Below are 22,641 nucleotides of genomic sequence, written 5' to 3' on the forward strand. Positions count from 1 at the left end.
GTGGGGGAAGCGGAAACTTGAATATATAGGGGCGTGTTATTCTAATGACAATCGTTTTCAGCCGCGCCATTTATCAAGGGCAGGTTTTGCATACACCTGGATTTCAAAGGTACTCACAGCTTCCTAAATCACGTGGTGAGATGAGTGTAAGCATAATCTTACGCCAACATATACGCCCGTTTCTACGCAAGAATGATAAATGAGGGCCACACTTGCACATTTAGCCATCCATGGTCATGTGCCTTGGCGACCTCTCCAGGGTGTAACTTTAGTTACTGAAAAGCCGGCTTGCTAGCTAATGCATGGCATTACTTCAACCTCAAACTGATAAAAATATTACTGTAATGTTGCAGTGTGAGTTTACCTGACTTTCCTGCATGTTAATGTGAATTAACTTTTTCCCTTGCTAACCAAGCTAGCGCCACCGTCTCGTCCAAATATTGTCACGTCCAGTGCCTGGTTGCGAAAAATTAAGATGGCGACAAACTTGGGTGACGCCACGGTGTCTACATCAAAGAAATAAGTTGAAATTAAATTAAAAAGTGGATTTTGTAAAATATGTTTGTTATTTGTTTGTTATATTGAAGCAGCATCCCAATATAAAAAAGCAACATATTGTATTTGGACTGTTGTTTTCCATATCATCTTCACAGCTTTTTCATTTACACGATAACTAGAAGGTTTATTACGTTAACTTCATAATACAATTTGTTATACTTTAAATTCATATCACTCTGTGGTAACACTTTCTATGAAGGTCATCAATATAATGACTTATGCATACATTTATAACACGATATAATGCTTCCATAAGACATTATAACAGTTGTCACAACACAAACATGCATTAGGCGCTATAACGAAGTTCATAAGTCGTTATGACCTTTTGATTTAATGTTTTATAAGTAATAGTAATACCATTTTATATCACTGTGCACAAAGAATCTCCGACCATGTTCCATAACACATTATAACCACCAACTCTGCCTCGTTATGAATACACTTTAGTCACCATTTACATTTAGTGATATAAAATGGAATAATAGCTTATAGTAATGTTTAAAGTTATATAGCATGTCTTTGTTTGCTTTAAGTAAAGTGTTAAAATATCTATCCCTGTATAATATATTACAGATGGACATAATACCATATGAACTAATTCTAAGACCTTAACACGTAATTGTTTGCTTTAAGTAAAGTGACACACATTTTGCGCAGGAAAACAACTTTTGTTTCTCCACTTTATGAACAATCTGTATGAATTTTGAACATTTTGTAGTTTAGCACAAAAACACAACATAATTACATCAAGAAAACTCATTCTCAGGGTGGTGAAAGATCGCTCAAGAGTGGACCTGTTGCCGACCAACATCATGTAAGAAGAGGCTCAGATGTTGTCACAGATGAATGGCGAGCCTATGGACAGGCCCTAACAGATGCAGTGGACGATTAAAGACAACCACTTCACAAAACGTAGCCTATTAAAAGACATTTTAAAGTAATTGAATGGAAATACTGTTTGGGCAGTAGGAATGAGAATCTCTTGGCACCTCACGATTCGATTTGATTACAGTTCAGAGGGCAGCGATCCATCTTGATGCATGCATGCTTTTTTCTGTGAAAATTCTGGATAATTACTAAGCATTTCGTTTACACATTAAAATTCAAAAGAAATATCAGAAACAACAGACTTAACGGACACACTGTGGCCTACACTGCACATGTCTGCCTGACAGACAACTTACTAAGTAACTTTAAATATATAATATAAATATATATATATAATATTTTCCTCCGCTAACTTTCACCGTCACGTTCTCCCTGTTCTGCTCCTCGCTCACTCTCTTTCGCTGGCACACACGCTTTGCACACAGGAACCAAAACAGCGATGAGTGTGCCGGTGAAAATCGATGTCGCATTCATATTGATGAGCGTGTGAAATTTTAGTAGCGTGGTCATTTCATTCTGCAGCGGCGAAATGCGTCGAATACAACTAACTAACAGTATCCCCAATTCCCATTTCAATTACGTCTTTTAATAGGCTACGTTTTGTGAAGTGGTTGTCTTTAATTGTCCACTGCATCTGTTAGGGCCTGTCCATAGGATAGATTGCATTGTGTAATATTTTGTGTGTTCATGTAAGGCTTTATTTGCCATTCTTATTGTCCCTACACAAGGGGGTCACTTTGTGCTGAAAAGTGTTGGGGACATTTAAGGGCTCAGATTAGGAGTGCAATGATACACTTGCTCCCGAAACCTGAACAAATCAAGAAGATATTAGAATAAATATTCACTACTGAGATATATTATTTGCCAGGTCTGGGGGTCCCTCAGTAGATTTTGAGCATTAAACACTTCACATTTTCTGGACCAATTTATGGTTAAAATGGAAAATACAAAATTCAGATGTAAGGTGACAATACAAAATATAATGTAATATATATGTAGTAATCACCAACTTGTTTTTTTTAGCTTAATTTCTTGGACAATGCACATTCGTTTACATTTACATTGCATGTTTTTTATTGTGCAAATAAACCTTTCTCAAAGCATTCTCATTTGTTATATAAATATATTAATAATAATATTATATTTTTGGGGGCATGTCCCCAGCGTCCCTAGTGTAAATAACACCTATGTCATAAACTGTTGCTGCAGCATCATGATTTCTTTTTTGTACAGGGAATAGGAGTAGGTTGGTGGATAGATGTTAATTTGCCCAAGTAATGCATTACACTTTTGCATTGGAAAATGGTGCCCTTCTCTTATTGATCAGCAAAAAGATTTGAGCAGTTCTAAAACCTGCTTTTATATCCATTTGATGTCTTTTCTTTTCATTATATTGATTGAAATTAAGTGAGACTTAGAACGCAAATGGCGGAACTTTCGGAACTGCAGAAGTGCAGCGAGGTATGCATCTCTGTTACTGGTCTGAGACCTGTATTCGCCGCATTTCACCACTGATGAATGAATGACCATGCTACTGTAACGTGGGAGTTCGATTTGTGGTGGTTGGTGCACTCTTTATGCAAAGAAACAACAGGATGGAGACAGATATCTTACGCAGTACTTTACTTTTCACCACACTTCATCAGCTTCATAACAACAACAGCACTTCCTTGTGCCGCCTCTCACGTGACTGAACCAACCTAACTAATCAGAAGCCAGCAGAAGTTAAACTGAAGTAAATGCGAGGAAAACACAGATTACACAACACAGATAGATTCAGCTTAATATTGTAGCTGATTTACAGATTCAAATGTAATGATTTGATGTGTAATGCAAAAATGTAAATAGTTAACTGAGTAAACACTGTCAATATATTTTTTATTAAATTATGAATTGACTAAACTTCTAACTCTTAATACTACTAAAATTTCACACGCTCATCAATACGACTGCGACACCGGCACATTGTGCAGCAACACTCATCGCTGTTTTGCTCCCTGTGTGTCCTGTGTGTACAAAGCGAGTGTGTGGGCGAGCGAAAGAGAGAGAACGAGCGGCAGAATGGGGAGAACGTGACGGTGAAAGTTAACGGAGGAAAATATTTAAGTTACTTAGTAAGTTGACAGTCTGGCAGTAAATGTGCAGTGTAGGCCACAATCTGTCCCTTAAGTCTGTTGTTTCCGCAACTGCTGGAAAAGTGTTAGCGCTAGCTATCATCTACCCTTTTATAGCATGTTGATTTGTTTTGGCTGCAATGTAACGTCAGCTAAATTAGTAACAGAGTAAAGTATGTTAATTAGTTGCGTGTCATTACCATCTAACTTGTCGAGGAATGAGAGCATCAGGTGCAAGCTAAACTGGTGTCCTATACGCATACTGTACGTCCTGAGAGTTAAATTATATTTCAGTTTCCAGAGGAGTTGGACAACTGGTTGTTAAAGGAAGGACGCTGGTGATTATGGAGGAGTTGAGGCTAGTAAAGTAAATTAGGGATATAAACTAGTCCTTTTAAGCAATTTGGATTTTAATGTGCAAATTAAATGCTTAGTAATTATGCAGAAATCACATAAAAAAAGAAAAGATGCATCAAGATGGATCACCGCCCTCTGAATTGTAATCAAATCGAATCGTTAGGTGCCAAGAGATTCCCACCCCTACTGCTCAAACAGTATTCCCATTCAATTTCTTTAAAATGTTCTTTAAAAAGTTTTGTGGAGCGGTTGTCACAATGTCTCCAGTTGTCACTGTATCTGTTAGGGCCTGTCCATAGGCTCACCCTTCATCTATGACAACATCTGAGCCTCTTCTTACATGATGTTATAAGGTCTTAACAGGTCTTCTCTTGAGTGATCTCTCGCCACCCAGAGGATGATTTTCCTTGATGTAACTAATTTGAGTTTTTGTGCTAAACTGCAAATGTCCAAAATTCATACAGATTGTTCATAAAGTGAAGAAACAAAATGTGTGTCACTTTACTTAATGCAAACAATGATGTGTTATAAGGTCTTTAATTAGTTCATATGGTATTATGTCCACCTGTAATATATTATACAGGGATAGATATTTTAACACTTTACTTAAAACAAACAAAGACATGCTATATAACTTTAAACATTACTATAAGCTATTCCATTTTATATCACTAATTGTAAATGGCGACTAAAGCGTATTCATAACGAGGCAGAGTCGGTTGTTATACTGTGTTATGGAACATGGTCCGAGATTCTTTGTGTACAGTGATATGGTGTGAAAATGGTATTACTATTAGTTTTAAAACATTAAATCAAAAGGTCATAATGACTTATGAACTTTGCTATAGCACCTAACGCATGTTTGTAAGTGATTATAACAACTGTTATAATGTCTTATGGAAGCATTATATCGTGTTATAAATGTATGCATAAGTCATTATAGCGATGACCTTCATAGAAAGTGTTACCCAAACGACTTATTATCCGCATTCTGATTAACGCTGTTTCCGTGGTATCTGCAAAAACACTGATTTCATTATGAGTAAATATTTTGTATTTTTGTGTGTATCAAGTATATTTTTTATGTGGGATTAAACACAGAAAAACTTTAAATACGATCATAGAGCTTGTTCGACTTAAAAAAAAATACTCTACGCAAATACTACAATAGTAACAAATACAGTCAGCAAGTTTACAAATACCGATTTCTGTTGGGTTTTTTTTTAATTTAATGTAGTAAATTCTATTAAATGCACAAATGAATGTAAAATCATCAGGGATACTGTGACATTGACTCGCATATATCATCTCTGTGCCTGCTTACGCTCTCTCTCATTCCTCCTTTATTCCCATTAGCCTGTAACAATGCCCCATTTCTCCTACATTCCTTTATTCCTCATGCTATTGCCTCCTCTTCCATCCTGTGTTTGTTAGTTAAGCACCATAGCGAAAGATGCACAGTCTGCCCAGGACTGTCTGCTCAGTAGTGTCAGGGTGTTCTTTGATGTAAGCAGTTCTTTATGGAGGTATTATATTTGATTGATGTGGAAACGTCTGACAGTACACTCTGTTCTCAGATATTTATTTGTGAGTCAGTGATGCACACTCAGGGGCTCTGTTGCTGCTAAACAGCCCTTAGCCACTGAGCCACTGATGATTCCTGCTTTATGCTGTAGCCAAAAAGCTCTTACATCTGCACTTTTACTACAGACTCTGCTGGCTCATGTGCTTATCACTTTCTAACTGCTCATCAGTCACGGTCATGAAATTTCCAGAAAATACACATGATCACACAGCCATCAGCATGATCAGCCACAAGAGGTAAGCTGAAAAAACAATTCACTGATACGGCCCGTTACTGCTTTATTGCCCACAAAAACTTCACAACTTGACCATCATCAACTGTCTTACTTTCCTACAGTTCTGTAAATATAAGTTCCACAAAAGTTACTCATGTAAAAACAGGAATGTTAGGGAGCAGAGACTCATTGCAGTAGATGGTGGAGGTGGTGCTTTATGCACGGTGGAGTGCTAAGTGTTAAAATAACATGATAGCATATGGCAGCTGGCATGAAGCAAAATAGTAAGCGGACCACTAGCAGCTTAAAAGAACAGTTTTACATGTTGGGAAATATGGTTATTCAATTTCTTGCCGAGAGTTAGATGAGAGGATCATTGCCACTCTCATGTCTGTAAACTAAATATGAAGCAGGAGCCAGCGCTTAGCATAAACAATGGAAACAGGGGGATACGGCTAGCCAGACTCGATCAAGACATTCTGTCTACTAGTATCTCTAAAGCTCAGTAATTCACAAATGATGTCTTGTTTGTTTAAACTGTACAGAAACTTTGGTGTGCAGTGATTTCCTTGGGTCTTGTCATCTCATTGAGGTTGCCAGGCAACTAGGGGAGACTCCAGGAAGTCAGAAAACAAATTGTAAACAAAGTGTATTTCAACATGTCAAACTTTATGATCGAAAGGGTGCATAGATGTTGCAGTGAGATAAGTAGCAGCTGACTCAATTTTAACTTAATTAAATTTGTATTTGAAAGGGACAATGTACATAAATGTACAATTGAGATTCCTGATGTTACAGGTACAGTATGCATACAGCCATGTTAAAGGTGAATAATAATAGCATCAGTGTTGACATTGTTGATTCTCAATTAGCCATGTCTTAACATCACACGTAAATTAATAATATGATGGGGACTCTAATTGACTGTGGTACTGAATTCCTTTGCTGTGAAGATCTGAAGGAAAAGACAGCCTGGCTAAATGCAGTTTTTCTTAGTGGGATTGTGCAGTCCCCTATAGCTGCACCTCTAGTAGCTTTGTTTGTGCTAGATTGAAGTTGATGAAACCGGACAGAAGAGAGGCTCCCCCCCCGAAAACTGAATGACTTCTTGTCTAAAGTTTTATGGGCTTGTTTGTATGATTCCAGTGGTGTTAAGGTTGTAGAGTGTATATTAGGCTGACTTATCAGACAATAGGTGAAGTGGAAGAGAACAATTGAGTGGAAGTATATCTTAGCTACTTTAAGCCTAATTCACACTACATGATGTTAACCCCAGTATACACATCTCCGAGGTCGCTGACTGTCAGGGGGAGATTGGGGGCAAATTAGCGAGTGATCAGTGCGATAGTCGCGTCTCGATCGTTTAGGGCTGACCCTGGATAGTCGAAGATTCGATGCTTCGATGGGCGGAGCCTGATTCGACTTTCAATCTCACAGTCGAAGCTTCGCATCGAAACGAGGATCATGCCATTGTGGCGATATGGGGATGCTCAACTTCTGATTTTACATAGAACTACCAGTTTTCTCCAAATAAGTTAATATACTGCCTATTACAATATACATTTCAATGTTTATTGCTGTAAAGAAAAGAAAAAATACGCGCACAAAAACACATGATTCAACTATCTGTCAACTATAGGCAAGACTTGACAATTATGATTCGACTATGTAAATCCTTAGTTGGTGACTGCCCTACGATCGTTATGTGTGAACCATATCAAAAAGGCTCTCTCACACCCCCATATCCACATCCAGCAAATGAGAGTAGACAGCTACTTTCTTATTACAAGGTTTTTTTACTCACTACCTCTCTCTGTAGCACAAAAATGTTTGTGTGTGCTAATCCATTCTTCCACCCATATTCTTTGTCTTTTCCTTTTTTGTAACATATATACTTAAAAAATATAAACAACTCTACTTAGCGCGTGGTTTCGCCTCATTTCCTGTGTCATGTGTGTTGTCTTGACATAACATGGATTGGAAATCAGTCATCGGGTGAGAAAGTCGTCAGCTGGTGTAGTGTGTGACCCCCAGTCACCAAACAGTCATGTAGTGTGAACACCACAGTGACTTCAACACTCCCTATTACAAGACAGCAAGTGGTGTAGTCTGAACAGCAAAGCGATGTAGCGTGTAAAATTTTCCAAACTGAACTTTATCACCAACCCTTTTTATGTGGGTTTTAAAGCCAATGATTAAATCTGTGTACTCCTAAATATTTATACAACTTCTCTCTCTCCTGAGTAGAGAAAATGTAGCTATGTATATACACAGGTGCTGGTCATATAATTAGAATATCATCAAAAAGTTGATTTATTTCAGTAATTCCATTCAAAAAGTGAAACTTGGATATTATATTCATTCATTACACACAGAGTGATACATTTCAAATGTTTATTTCATTTAATTGTGATGATACAAGTTTTACTTTTTGAATGGAATTACTGAAATAAATCAACTTTTTGATGATATTTTAATTATATGACCAGCACCTGTATATGATGTGGCCTTTGCCAAAACATTTGACACATTCACTTGCAAACAACATTAGTTATGCCAAGATACATTAAGATGTCACATTTTCCAAATACAGGATTGGGTCTTATCACTTCACTGAGAACAGAGGTTTGGACCCAAAATGCAGACAAATGCGGGTATTGGTGTGAAGGTGAGGTTTATTGCAAACATACAGTGAAACTTACAGGTTTAGAGATATAGCAGTCTAAGGCACAACTGGTGAATAATCCAATGAAAATCTACAAAAACATAACACAAGAAACACAGGGGAACTCAGGCAAAGAAAACAAAGAACTTACAAGGAGCGAAAGAAAGACAACCACTTAAATACACAGGTAAGGGAGACACTAATTAGACACAGGTGAACCCACTGAAACAATCAGAGACAAGCACAGGAAGTAAAATTTGACAACACACATTAGGAGCAGACAAAATTACAAACTAAAACAGGAACCATGAAGCTCTCAGAAACACACAAGGAACAAAGTCACAAAACAAAACATTCAAAAGCAACACAGATAGAAAAACAAAACCGGAATACAAGTAAAACCCAGAAACTACATGAAAACATAGGAAACAACTGAAAAACCACCCAACCAACCCAAACCCTTGACAGGCCTATTATACAGCCCTGTCCGACACTAGTTGATAGACATGGGCGGTTAGATTTATAATTATTGATTTTGACAAGTTGGGAGCCATTTGAGAGGATTTGGTAAGGTTTATAAACTCGTTTATGCAGTAGGATGATATGATTAAAGGTGTCGAATGCTTTCTGTAAATTAAGGTACACTGCCCCCACAACCATTGATGCCCTAACTTTTTAGTTAGGGCATCAATAAGTAGCTGTTTGTGTGTGCAGCAGGCATGTCCACAGCTGAAAAAAATATTATTTTGACATGGGTCATATAGTATATGACTGTAAAAGATATTTCATTATTTAAAGGATAATTTAATAGTGTTTTGTTACAGCATTTTTTTATTTCATCATAACCGCAGTCTTGACTTTTCTTGGTCAAGAATATTCTTCAGGAAAACTGTTGTCATATTTTAGTCGTGATATATTATTATTATATATATTATAATAAATAAATATAATTATTACATTCATATCTGTTACTCATTTACAAAAACAGCTGGTCATTTAAGTAAAATAATACATTAAGATTGATATAAGGTAAATATATCAGCATATAAAGACATGCTAAAACGTTTGTAATGACCTTTTGTATTTACATTGTCAGACATTCTATTGTACCTTGTAATAAAATATAGAACCTGAATTGTTTAATAACTTAAGCAGAAATATTGAAAAACAAAAACAATTGGTCAGTTGAAGTTTTTGATTGGATGAAATATTTAACCATGTTCTAAATTTTACTTATACAAATAATAGATTTTTGCTTCAGTGGTTATATCATAAATATATATATACATGTATATATAATGCCGCAGTGTTTGTTTTCTGCTATTGTCATTACACACAATTTGTCTGCAGTGGAGAAAAAATACTTTGACACGAACACTAGAATAAAGAAAAAAACATACATATGTATACAAAATACACCGGTGTGGGATTAATGAGGACAAGCTGTTTAATAAACATCAGATCTGAACGCAGTTGGTCGCTTGATTAAAACATAATCAATAAGGTTGTTAAAATCAAGGTGTAAGATGACAAACTGACAAGATCCCTGCCATTTTCTGTAAGGTTATCCAAATCTAAAGGAGGCACCAGAGGGTCCATTGTTTGACACCTGGTGTATTTTTTATGCACCTAGTGTCTCCTTATGTAAACACAAGCAGTTTCCTAGGACTGCTCAGTTCATCTGCGATGCAGGGCAGGAATGCTCTGACCTTGGCTTGACTTACCTACAATTACATACCCACACTCAAAAGCTGGCACACACATTTGGATGCACATACATACTTACACACTGACAAAACCATGCACCCTGCCTCTCCATCTTTCTCTCTCATCAACATTGTCCAAACACACAAACACACAGAGGTACACAATCACTCACTGTCGTCCATCTGAATTAGAACTAATAAGCAGGTGAATTGTCTGTGGAGGTTGAGCCATTTGTGTTGACCTTGGCAAACTGTGGTTTACCGTCAGGGTCAGACGCTATGGAAGTATGAATAAGTGGACCGTGGTGGCACATTTTTGTCAACAAATCAACGCAAGAAACACAATCATACTTACTGTACACCACAGCTCTCGACACAAAATAGGTGATCTGATTAGATTTTGAAGCGACTAGGTGCATACATTTGCATCTTAATGAGGTAAAACTCATTTACAAACTGCTACCTACTTACTGCTTTAAGCTAATGTTGCTAATACCGTCCATGTGTTTTGTGACAACATGTTGACATAGACATATTTGCTAATTAATACATTAATTAGCTGCACTAATGAGCTCATTCACATCACTGGGTATGTTAAAGACATTGTGGTAGCAGCAGAACAACAGGCAGCTAAAGTGTTCACTGCTGTGAGGAGCAGGAGAAAATATCAGCCAATGTAAGCTGAAGGTTGTGATGATGATGTTAGCAAGCTACAAAAATGACCTTGAAAGGATTAAATTGGAAAGAAGTGATGTGAGAGGTGAAAGTTTTCTTTTTCTACCAAAGGGCTGATTATGCTCCTCTCCATTAGACATATTTTTTACATTTATATACTGAATCATGAAAGACTGTTCATGGGATTACTCTGCTATGCTTTCTTAAGTACAACAGTAGCCTTGACTCTAAGAGAGAGAACCCAATGGCTGTATTATGGGGTGTGGCTGAGTGTAGTCTGAAAAAACTCAAACGTCGACCTGCAGTAGCTGAAAACAGCTGAGAGAGCAATGAGATGGAACCAAAACAGTCAAGTAGCAGGCTGGAAAACCAAAACACGACAGTGACCACTTTCACATACAAGTAGTCACATGACTCCATTGTTAATATGTAAATATTGATTATAGATGCTTCAAGTACCCATTAAATTATATCTGCTCTATCTCCAAATTTAAGAAATAGCATTTTTACATTCTGAACATCAGCCACAGTGTAAATATGCCCATATATACTGATTGCAAAGGTTTATGTAGCTTGGATGAAAACTTTCTAATACCTATAGTGCTTCATACCCTAGCAGAAAATTAATTAAATGCTGCACAAACATACATTACATGACTTTACAAGGTGAAATAGGGAGATAAAGAAGGGATTAACTAAATATGAGAAAGAAAAATGGGAAAAGGGGAGGGACATAAGAATATAAGTATATAACTATAAGTCTGTCTATCTATCTACCGATTAACAAACTTTAAAGAGTGGATAAAAGTATGCAGTGATGAATGAGAACAAAACTAAAACAGAGATTAAACAAGAGAGATCTTGTACAAGTGTGCATTGAGAAGTGATTATAAAGATGAGAGACCACGCTGGTGTGAGCTCCTCTGGCAGGTTTTCAGAAGTTTCACTTTCACAGTGAAGGTCCAGTCAACCTCAGCTACAAAGTCACTACAGAGTCGCTAAAACAGCTGCTGCTCTGGCTAGTGGGGATGAAAGGCTTAAATGCTACTGGTGGAGAACTCTGTTATGATTCAGAAGTTATCCTGTTAAAAAAAAACGAAAAATACATCAGCAGGTCATCAGGATGATGGCTTTTAGATGGATGAGAAAACCCCTGAAGAGGTCAAAAGACAGCTCACAACTTTGTTGGATAGGTTTCCGATATTTATCTTGTCAGTAGAGCTTGAAGGGTCAAACACGTCCAGCTGCAGGTAACTTCTGACCTGGAATGTACAGTAGATGTTTCGCCAGAAATAGTTAGACTTATCCACTTAATATGGCGTGTTGACGCAAGTAGTTAAGTCGGGTTGTCAGCCGTTAACCGTGATATTTTAGAATGGAATGACCCCTGTGTTCAGGACATGTAACACTTTCTACATAAAGAGCAGTCTGTAAAGCTATTGAAAGTGCGAGGGGCTCCTAGTTTCCTTACTGGTTGATGCCGGTGGTGTCATCTGCTTAACTGTGAAAATCTGGAATGATCGGCAGCAGCAGAAGGGTAATTTAGCCCCAAGGAAGAAAAACGTTAGACACATCAGAGCCGTGTTAAAATGCAAGGAGAGTTTACATCCCTATGAAAAGAAATTAATATTTGTATTGAAGCAATGGAAAGTCCAGAGAGGTCTTTTGAGTTTCTGCCTTGGCTCCAACACAGATGAGGAGTTGGTATTTGGTCCAGGAGCTAATGTTCATAGTTTATTGTGAATAATAATTTACCAATATGTAACAGAGGAGACTCTGCTTGTGAAGGTAAACAACACCATTTATCTAAATCACAATTTCGGAGGGGAAAACTGAACTGAACATTAACAATATAATCCAAACACTGTCCATTCATTGTGAAAACAAGTATCACCACAACATCTGTATACCTCATCAATCTACCCAGGGATTGCAGATGAAAATAAGGCTTTTGGGTAAATCTGACACGTTAACATCATATTGACAGCTTGAGGTTTGGAAGCATCCAACCAAAACAATCCGACCCCCTCCCTTCAGTGCTCCCTCCAAAACACATTTTCATGCACAAGGAGTACACAAGCATAGTGCGCACAGGTAAGTAGATAGGCAGGTAGGCTAGCCAATCATTTCATTCAGTCCGAATGCTCTAAAATACTGTATTAGACTTTTCAAACAGAAAAGAGAACATTCTTCTTTGAAGGAATATTCCAGTTAAGAGCTATGTGAGTTAGCCCGGGTCCATTTTCCAGTCAGACAAAGCTGCACTAAAAATCAAACAGAAAGATTTGACTTTATTGGCAGCAAAAAAAACAGACATTTTATTAACTTATGTGACTTTTTAATACAGTAACACCATGGGCACCAAAGTCTCAACAAACTAACCAAAAAAGGTTGCTATAGATTATGAAAAATATCATCTGAAAAGAGACCAGTTTTTTTGGTAGCTTGGTTGAAAATGGTACTTCAAAGATCGAGTGTGAGGAATCAGGCTGTTTTTAGTCATTTATTACATTTTATTTTTCTAGTAACTGTTGGGCAATGTAACTTAAAGGGGGTTAAGTTTGTATATTACTTTAAGCATTTGGTGGGTACAGAGGACATTTTTGTGAAGTTTGCCAAGGATACATGCAAAGTGATGTCTATGCAGAAAGGTGAATTTGATGAAAACTGCTACAGGACTTTTTGAGGAGGTAAACACAAGACCTGAGAGTGAAAATCTGGTATCAACAGTAATAACCCCTACTTTATTTTCCTTCCTCTCTTATGTAACATATCTGTCTTTCCTTTCTTCTCTCAGAGTGAGGACCTTCCCTAAGGATTCGGCCCTACTGGGCAGGGACACTGTTCGAGCCCTGATGTACTACGCCTTGAAGGTCTGGAGTGACATTGCACCACTTAACTTCCACGAGGTGGCAGGAAGTGATGCAGATATTCAAATCGACTTCACTAAGGCCGACCACAATGATGGATATCCCTTTGACGGGCCGGGGGGCACCGTGGCACATGCATTTTTCCCCGGAGAGAGGTTCACAGCTGGTGACACGCACTTTGATGATGACGAGGCCTGGACCTTCAGATCTCCAGGTGATGAACGTTGCTTTTAAGTGTCAAGTGTTGTACACATGCGCTGAAATATGCATGTATTACATTAATTAGTGAAATAAAACAAAGGGTAGAAGAAAGCGGGGATGATGAGGGAGAGTGGATATGGAGTGATATTCTGGGAAGCATCTCACCAAAACCTGTCTTAGAGACTCCCAGAGTACTATAAAATGAAAAAGAGCTTGAAAACTGTTTTGAACTTCCATGCTCGCCAAGACTTCTATATCCAAAACAAGATCGCTGACTGTATTTTGGAGCCAAGCGGTGGGAGCTTCTACCCTTTGTTCATGTTCCAGATTCTATAATGAATATTTAATATGTTAGAACCATAAATATAACATACAATGACTTCAGATACAGGACTCAGAGTAGTGACTAAAGCAGAGGTGATTCTTATCACAAGCTTATTAGGAGGCATAAAAGGCGTCCTTTCATTTCCTCCAACTGCCACAACAAACAATCCACAAGTATACGCCCATGAATTCTTGTTTTTAGCTTCAACAAAAGTGTTGGCTTATATTGATCCCACCTGATTGTTAAGTTATGCTAAAGGATTTTCACAAGAATTGATTTTTTGAAATGTCTCAACAGAGAAACAGGGAAGAACAAAAAGAGACCAAAGCACCATATTTAGAGTGATAAATGTATTTTTACCTGTCACCAAAATGTTTATTTTGATTTATGGCAATAAAAAGCTGAAAGGAATATGTCTATACCAGACCTCAAAGCAACACTATAATCTGTGATGTCAACTAACCGCTGCTCCAATTGCAATCAAAAATTGGACGCAATGACAGTGATTAGATTTCCAGGGTTGTGGACATGCTGTTTTGTCTAGAAATATGTGCACAAAATCTGTCTGCCTTTATAATAGCTTTGGGTATGAAGAACAGTTGCAGGTTAGAGTCGGTACCAAATTCCAAGAAACAGAAACTCCTTTCATTTTAGCCACGAACGGGAAGATGAGCTAGGAGAAAGTGGATGAATGTCACCGAGCGGTGACAAGGTTTGTGGTGAAGGATTTAGAATCAGAACTGATTCGAGGAACAAGTTCATCTACTAAAGTACTGTGCTCAAGTATAATTTAAAGTAATTTATTGCACTTTATACTTTTACTCCTCTACATTTCAGAGACAAATATTGCACAGCTGGAGTTACTACTTAACTGCAAGATTATTATCTAAAACAGCGCATGTTTCAGATTAAACAATAAACTATAAAGTTAACGCCACCTCAAGCAGGTTAACATCAAAATGCTGCTTACACATTAATGAGTCAGTAAAAATAACCTCACGATGTACTACATTTTGAATAAGTACTTTTACCTTTAATAAACTATGTATGTTGCCGCTCATATTTCTGTAGCCACTTTATTGAAATGATTTTTAAAATGTTGGATTTAGTAATTTCACACTGTAGTATTCAAAGGAAACGTTTGAGTGGAGTGGGACAGAGCTAGGCTTGCTGTTTACACCTGTTTTCTAGTCTTTATGCTAAGCTGGCTATAGCACAGTGGTTTCAAAATCTTATTTAGCTCTTGGATAATACGCTTATTTCCCAAAATGTCAAACCTTCCTACTTCTTCCACCACTATTGAGGTATCACTTTATAATTATCCATGCAGATCAGACACTTATTTCTACAGTTTGCAAGCCAAGAAAAGTGATGCATATGTGTGCAAATACCATGATCACTTGATTTTAGACAGATAAAGACACAACTCTTCATGGTACATACTCCTCAGGCTGAAAACTAGGCTCCTCGGGGGTCACATGTCCACTATGCTGTTCTGCTCCCTAGAGATGAAACTTAAAGCTTGTAGCGGGGTGTAGATGACAATGACTGTACCAGCTGGTGAGTCTATGATGCAGCCAGGACCTGTGTTCATTTCCATTCTTTGCTTTTGCCCTGTTAAAGCTGCGCGCCATTTGTTACAGCCGCTCAGTCTGCTCCAATTAGACCCCCAAGCACGCTGCAGCAGTGGCAGGACAGCATGATGCTGTAGTAGAATTATCTGCATAGATGGGGGTTTGGTGAAAGGGAGCTGGGAAGTGAACGATGGAGGGGTCAGTGGTGTGTTCTTATCTTTATTCTCTCTTCAAAATCTAAATTTCCAAGATAATGAATGATGATTTAAACAGTAAAATAAAACAAAGACAGTTATCTGTGCAAAGAGTCATGTTTCCAGGCATAAATTACTGAGCTGTGGTGGCCTAATGGAAGACAACCACATTGTTAAAAACAGCCTTTACTGTGAGCGAGAGTGAAAAGACACTGGCTGTGAATCATCTTACTTTGATAGATGTTCCTGCTTCCAAGGTTACTTCTTTCACTCGGCAATAAAAGAAATGTACATCAAATAAAACACATCATACTTTTTCATTTGTAAATCAGGCACCTGCCTCTTTTTGGCTGTACTCCTTAGTGGCACTTGAGCCGTCTATTTCCAAAAAACCCAAACCTGCACTGTAAACTGCTGCCTTTTGATTTTTTTTAACAGAATTAAGGTTTGTGTGATTTTTATATATAGATTGTATACCAGAGACAACATTATATGTACGCTATAAAAACAAAATATTGCCCTTGCGATCGCTCTCTTACGCTTACTTCGAGACTGTCTAATCAAATGCCTTAAGCAATTTGGGACTTACCTCTAGGCCAAAGTACTTGCTAATTATAGAATTTCAAATCTTCTCTTTCTTTTAATGCACTGGAAATGATAATAGCTACCCAATTAACTGTGTAGCTGTAAAGCGATGTGGTATTCAAATGTTTCAGCCTGACATTTAGGTCATTTCAAAGCACTTACAATGCACTTTTAGTAATAAATGACATACTACTACGTGAGTGCCGCCTATGATTCTGTCACAGTATACTTTTCCTTTCTTATTATTTTTCCCTTTTCTGTTTCTTAAATATGCATTATCTGATGTTTTTGGCAGTGCAGAAATGACCTGTAAACACATTTACATATTATGATATGAAAGTTGGTATGGCAAACATATTAGGAAAAAAGTTGCCTATTTACACATCCAGCAAACACAGAAAAATATGTGTTTCTGACAAGTCTAATATTCAGTCTCCTTTTGGCTTTATATTTGGTCTCCACTAACTCCTGAGGGGAATATGTGGATTTTTAGAGCTTTTTCATAGAAAGGTCACCTACTGCATCGGAAAAAGATACTAGTGTGAGTAGTGAGAGTGAACCAAAACCGTAACGTTGCTGCCTGTAAAATTAAATACTATGCTAACAGACACTGACACGCTCTGTAGGGCTGAGCAGAACTGAAGAGTCATGTGATAATTCTCTCTGGATTTGGGAATTACAAGTAGTGATATGTTAATGTTTTTGACCTCTAGCAGCACAATGGAGCTGTTTTGCTGTGAGTGAGTCCCCGTTGTGTTCATCTCGTGCATGCACACAAGGATGCACGTGAATTTGCGCGCACACAGGTGATGCGATACACATTCCAAATTATGGAGTCACATTATACTGCTGATCTCCAGCAGGCGGTAATGCGGAAAGATTTGCAGCAATAGTCCAACAAAGTTAGGAACGAAGAAGACTGCTAGCTAGCAAACATGGATATAAACAAAACAGGATTTGAAATTTTAAAGAAAATTCTATCTATCAATGTAAACAGAACTTTTGTTTGTTTACTAGGAAATACCTAAGGGCACCTTTCATATCAAAATATTGATTATAGCAACTTTAAAAACATGAATTAACATGTTACACATGGCATTTCATATTGATAGTTTTGGTGAATCTGGTTATTTTTATAATGCTGGACCATAAAGAAAAGTTGATAGATATTAAATTCTAATTCTTTTTATTTAACTAGACAAGCATTATTTTGTCTTCATTTTATGTGTTGATTTGCGCTTTTCTCTTTTCTATTAGTCTGCTGGTCAGGAAAAGCAACAGGTTGCATCCTTTCTTCTTTCTCAGCATTTACCCATTGATTGTTTTGAGCCACGTGCACCTGTATGTTCACTGCTATGCTCACTGTACTAATTAAATTTGGACCATTGATGTAAAAGTCCCTCATCTCCTTTTTTGTATAGCGGCCGTCCAGTCTGTTGAGTAGCTTAAAGGATCATTTTTCCAGAGCTGTCAACTTGTCTAAATTAACACAAATAATTACTTATAATTTAAAAGCTGATGAGACTTTCATTCCTCTCATTTAATTTTGACATGACATCATAGCCATAATAGCTCTTTGTATCCACTTTGCCTTGGGCATGCCAAAATCACAGTGTCTCCTAACAAATATAGACTAGCTGAAAAGGGAAAGTTACATATAACAATAACAGAGCCTGATTAAATACATTGGAAGATTATCTGCCTAGACGGGTTTCTTGTATATAAACAGTACTGGATGCGCACGCAGCCAGGGAGCAAAAGTGCTTTGGTAGCCGGTGTAACACCAAAATGTGTGACCTATCAGATTCTGTGACCCAAATGGCAAGTTAAGCACCAGAGGCTTCGTTGACGATGTGAAGCGGTTGCAGTGTGGTTGGGTTTAGGCACCAAAAGTACTTGGTTATGGTTAGGAAAACATCGTCGTTTGGGTGTAGTCACAGAATCTGATAGGTCACACATTTTGGTGTCACACCTGTCAGAAGACTGTAGTCAACCGCTGTATCCATCAACATAGATTACGCATTGTTTGTAAATTCTTGTTGACTTAATAATAAACTGCCATTTCAGAGTTAGTTCAAAAGTCAAGACTCTTGCTTGATTTTTTTTATCTCAGACAGTGGCGTTAAAACGTTACAGGATTTGTTAAAATCATACTCGTTGCTGTTATGAATACGCGATCAGTTAAAATGTTGGGAGGGACCTGCTTTGTTTTTTGTTATTTTTAAATAGCCTATAGCTTCCTCTGATCTGAGTAGCTGCAGTGTTTTCAGTTCGGCTGGTTGTTGACTCCTCAGGTTCATTATTGTTCCAGTAAAGTGGATTAATTTCTAAAATCCGCTGCTGAACAGGTTTCCCGTCACTTTTAAGGATGGGGTGCGGTGGTTGAAAGTAACTGTAACGTAACGAGTAACGTCACTATTTACTTTTAATACCCAGTAATAAGTAAAGTAATTTAATTTAAAAGTAAGTCATTACAATTTCTAAGTAATTTGCCCAACACTGCTGCCGTATAAACTGATATGCCACGAGGACAGAATGCTGCTTTCTGCCTCCTGTTTGCGCGCATCTCGGTGATGATGTTGCACAGAAACCCGTCTATAACCTGGCACATAAGTAACAAGAAGTTGCAGTACAGGGGGTAATTTACAATGTTGCCGTTACATAGTTTGTCCACCAGAGAGCACTGACAAGTTTATTTTTCAGGTATAAAATTACCCAATTTACTCACTCACCAAATTTACCCACAAAATTACCCACTCATTTTTGCTCAACATTTCCAAATTTAAGGTAGCGTAACTCCATAACAAATCAATGAGAGTTCAAGAATCTGACTTCTGTTGTAGATTCACTTCTTGGAGCCATGGAGATAAATATTTCAAATTGCAGAGGTCTAATTTCCATTTTTCAGGACACCTTTTTTTTTATGTATTTCCAAGGATTCAAGTACATTTCTCCTCAGGAATATTAATATTCATGATCATCTCCCCATTTGAGTTTTAATGAATAAGGGGTAAGGTCTGAGCAGTACTAGAGCATCACTGTCAGGGTAAAAATGCAGGAACTGAATTTGTGGGTCAGCTCTGGCTGCAGATGCCACCAGAATGGGTTTTTAGGGAGCTTGTGAATCATTTCAGTCTTGCAAAAAAAGGGCAACCAATAAATTAATTCTTCTGCTGGAACAGTTCCATAAAAACTGAGACTCTTAATGTTTGCTAATTTGCACTATATTAAACTCTCAGAATCAACGTTATGTCATATCAAACTTTGTTTCATTGATTTAAACGATGAAATCCAACAAATTTCCAGACCTGTGAAACTACAAGGAGGGGTTGGGGGGTGCTGGAATTGCTGTATCATCATCCTCTGTTAATTTCACCAACATGCTCCTGAATAAATTAGGTGAATGTGTTGTTTCATCAAAGCACTCGTTGTTTCATCCCTGCTTTAAACATAATAAAAACAATAATATACCTCAAATCTGCTGATACCAATATTGATTCTAGAGTCATTATGGCACTAAGTAATGTAAGTCACGATAATACTACAAGGATGCACATCAAATGAAAAGAATAGCCCTAGGCTAGTTGTGCTCCTGCTTCTTTGCATCTACCATATGGTATCCCATCCTTATTAAACTTTTAGCCAATTGCTTCAAGCTGTGTTTGTAGCATTCTGGATACATCAAGCTATTTTCAAGGTAGCAGTACCCTTTAATTTATTATATTTACAGTATATTATGATGCCCTGAAAATAATTTGTTAATTAGTCGCTGATCTCTCTACCCAGGGCTGGGCAAAGATTTTTGCTCCTGAGTGAAAATTTAAGAAACCAGCTGGTTAATTGTGTGGTTAAACTATTCTTTTTGGTCAGAACGTGACAAACACTTGATGCCAAACAGTGGATCACTTCACAAATCTGAGGTAGAACATTCAACACAAACATTTCAAAAAATATGATTAGTAAATCTTTTTTCAGTCCCTTTTCCTCAACAATATCTTAATAGAAAAATTAAGTGTTAATTAGTTTCTGATTCAAATGAATTAAATCAAACATTCATTGCCAATATATTGAACATTTATTATATTGTTCCTGAGGAAAATTAAATTGTGATAATTATCATTATTGTTTTATTACCCAGCTCTACCTCTACCATGCAGTAATATCATTTTGCTTTCTGTTTACTCTAAACATATATTTCTGTCTGTCTTTCTCTCTTTCCTGCTCTCTGTCTTTTTGCCACGAGTGTCGTACTCTATGAGTCTCGTTCATCCAGCTAAATCTCTCAGCTCTGACTTTGTCCGCAGGCATTAGGATTTCTTTCTGTCAACCTCTGATGTACTGTAAATACGATGACATGGTACCTACTTTGTTCTGAATCCCTGCTCTCTCCCCCTCGACCCTTTCTTTTATCTACCTTTCCTTTCTGCACCATGTGCTCCTGTAGATTAGAGTTGGCATTTGGCTTCTGATCATCCCAGGTGTTGTAAGCGCAAGTGCATCCCAAATGCGTCTCCAATTGTCCTTTGTCTTGTGACAGAGCGCAGCACTGAGATGTTGCCAAGTCAAGGCCAACATAAGGTTAACTGAATGCAGACTTCAGCCTAGCCACCAAGGAGCTCTAAGCTAGCTTGGCTTGACACGCTAGCACTCACATATTTGCAAATCTAAATCTCTAAACCCCAGTTTTTGTCTTGCTCAGCAGAGCCAGACAAGGAGTTTTTCTTTTTTAGCATTACATCGAAGGAAATGTGCTTTAATAGCCTGCAGCCTCTTTAGGTGTCTTTCCACACTCAAGTTTTGATTGGCAGCCCAGGGGCTCAGGCAGTATTACCATAGTTATCTCACTACACCACATGCCTAACAGCACTCACAGCCACCAGAGCTGTCTGTCACGCCTCTTAACTTGCAACCTATAGAGTTCATGCATAAAAGGGATAAACATGCAAACAGGGGTTGTGTTGGTTCTACAAAAGTCACAAACTTTAGGTAGCAGGATGATCTCGTCAAAGCTGAAGCTGAAATAGTAGCTGTTAAACTAAAAGTAATTAATGATTTATAAAATACTACTAATACTACTCGTGTTTTCATAGTGAAAACCTTCATTATCATGTCTCATTGTGACTCCTTGTTGTTTGCATCTCTTGCTTCTACGTCTGTTGTTTCCTCTTACAGCCCAAAAAGAATGCAGATTAATTTTGAAATGTTGAGAGTGAGGGAAGAGGAGCTGTGTCTAAGATTTTGAGTGTGCAATTTTCTTGTCAAGTAATTTACTGCTGTGCTGGACAGCAACGATTGTAGGGAAGAAAAATATGCTGTGTGCAGTATTCTGTTGCTGCTTCTTTGATTGAATTGACTGCTCACCTAAATGAGGGGGGACAAATTTTAAATTTTCAAAATTGGAAGGCATGTGTCTTCCTGTTTTATTCCAGTTACAAGTTCAAATATGCCTTGTTACAAATGCAAGAGCATAACATTTATTTGCTGTTTATTTTTCAGAATATATCAACTAATGTCAGATTCCATTTACATATACATATAGCTGAACAGGAAAACACATTAAAATAATGCAAACAATACCAAAATAAAAAATACTAACAACTTCTAATGAAAGGCACACGATCCCATGACTACATGTCAAATCCTTTTTAAAAAACAGCTGTAACTTGTGTTTAAAATGGCCCCATTCATGATCCGATTTTGGCAGTTAAGGAGTTCTACATATCGATAGAACATGTATAAAAACACATTGTAAAAAAGCATAATGGTGATTTCCGTATCTCTCTGTCTCCTTCAGACTCTCATGGGATGGATCTGTTTGCGGTTGCAGTCCATGAGTTTGGTCACGCCATCGGCCTGGTGCACACCTCAGCCATCGAGTCCATCATGAGACCGTACTACCAGGGTCCTGTAGGTGACCCTTTGAAATACGACCTACCCTATGAAGACAAGGTCCGCGTCTGGCAGCTCTACGGTACGAGGGAACATCCATCTCTGTGTGTGTGTGTGTGTGTGTGTGTGTGTGTGTGCGTGCGTGCGTGCGTGCGTGCGTGCGTGCGTGCGTGCGTGAAACAGGAAGAGAGAGAGCAATTGATGAACTCTGTAGAGCAAGGTTATTGATTAATGAAAA

General features: G+C 37.8%; 1 protein-coding gene across 3 annotated transcripts in view; it reads left to right on the top strand.

The window, feature by feature from the left end:
• The window catches only part of mmp17a (matrix metallopeptidase 17a), a 95,191-nt gene that overhangs the window by 56,629 nt on the left and 15,921 nt on the right, over nucleotides 1-22,641 (top strand). For all 3 annotated transcript variants that reach the window (XM_046067317.1, XM_046067318.1, XM_046067316.1), the window contains 2 exons: nucleotides 13,563-13,849; nucleotides 22,309-22,485. In XM_046067317.1, the coding sequence (XP_045923273.1) occupies nucleotides 13,563-13,849; nucleotides 22,309-22,485 (464 nt within the window). The remainder of the gene's footprint in view (nucleotides 1-13,562; nucleotides 13,850-22,308; nucleotides 22,486-22,641) is intronic.

The sequence above is a fragment of the Micropterus dolomieu genome, linkage group LG13 (genome assembly GCF_021292245.1).
Source record: "Micropterus dolomieu isolate WLL.071019.BEF.003 ecotype Adirondacks linkage group LG13, ASM2129224v1, whole genome shotgun sequence".
Lineage (NCBI taxonomy): Eukaryota > Metazoa > Chordata > Actinopteri > Centrarchiformes > Centrarchidae > Micropterus > Micropterus dolomieu.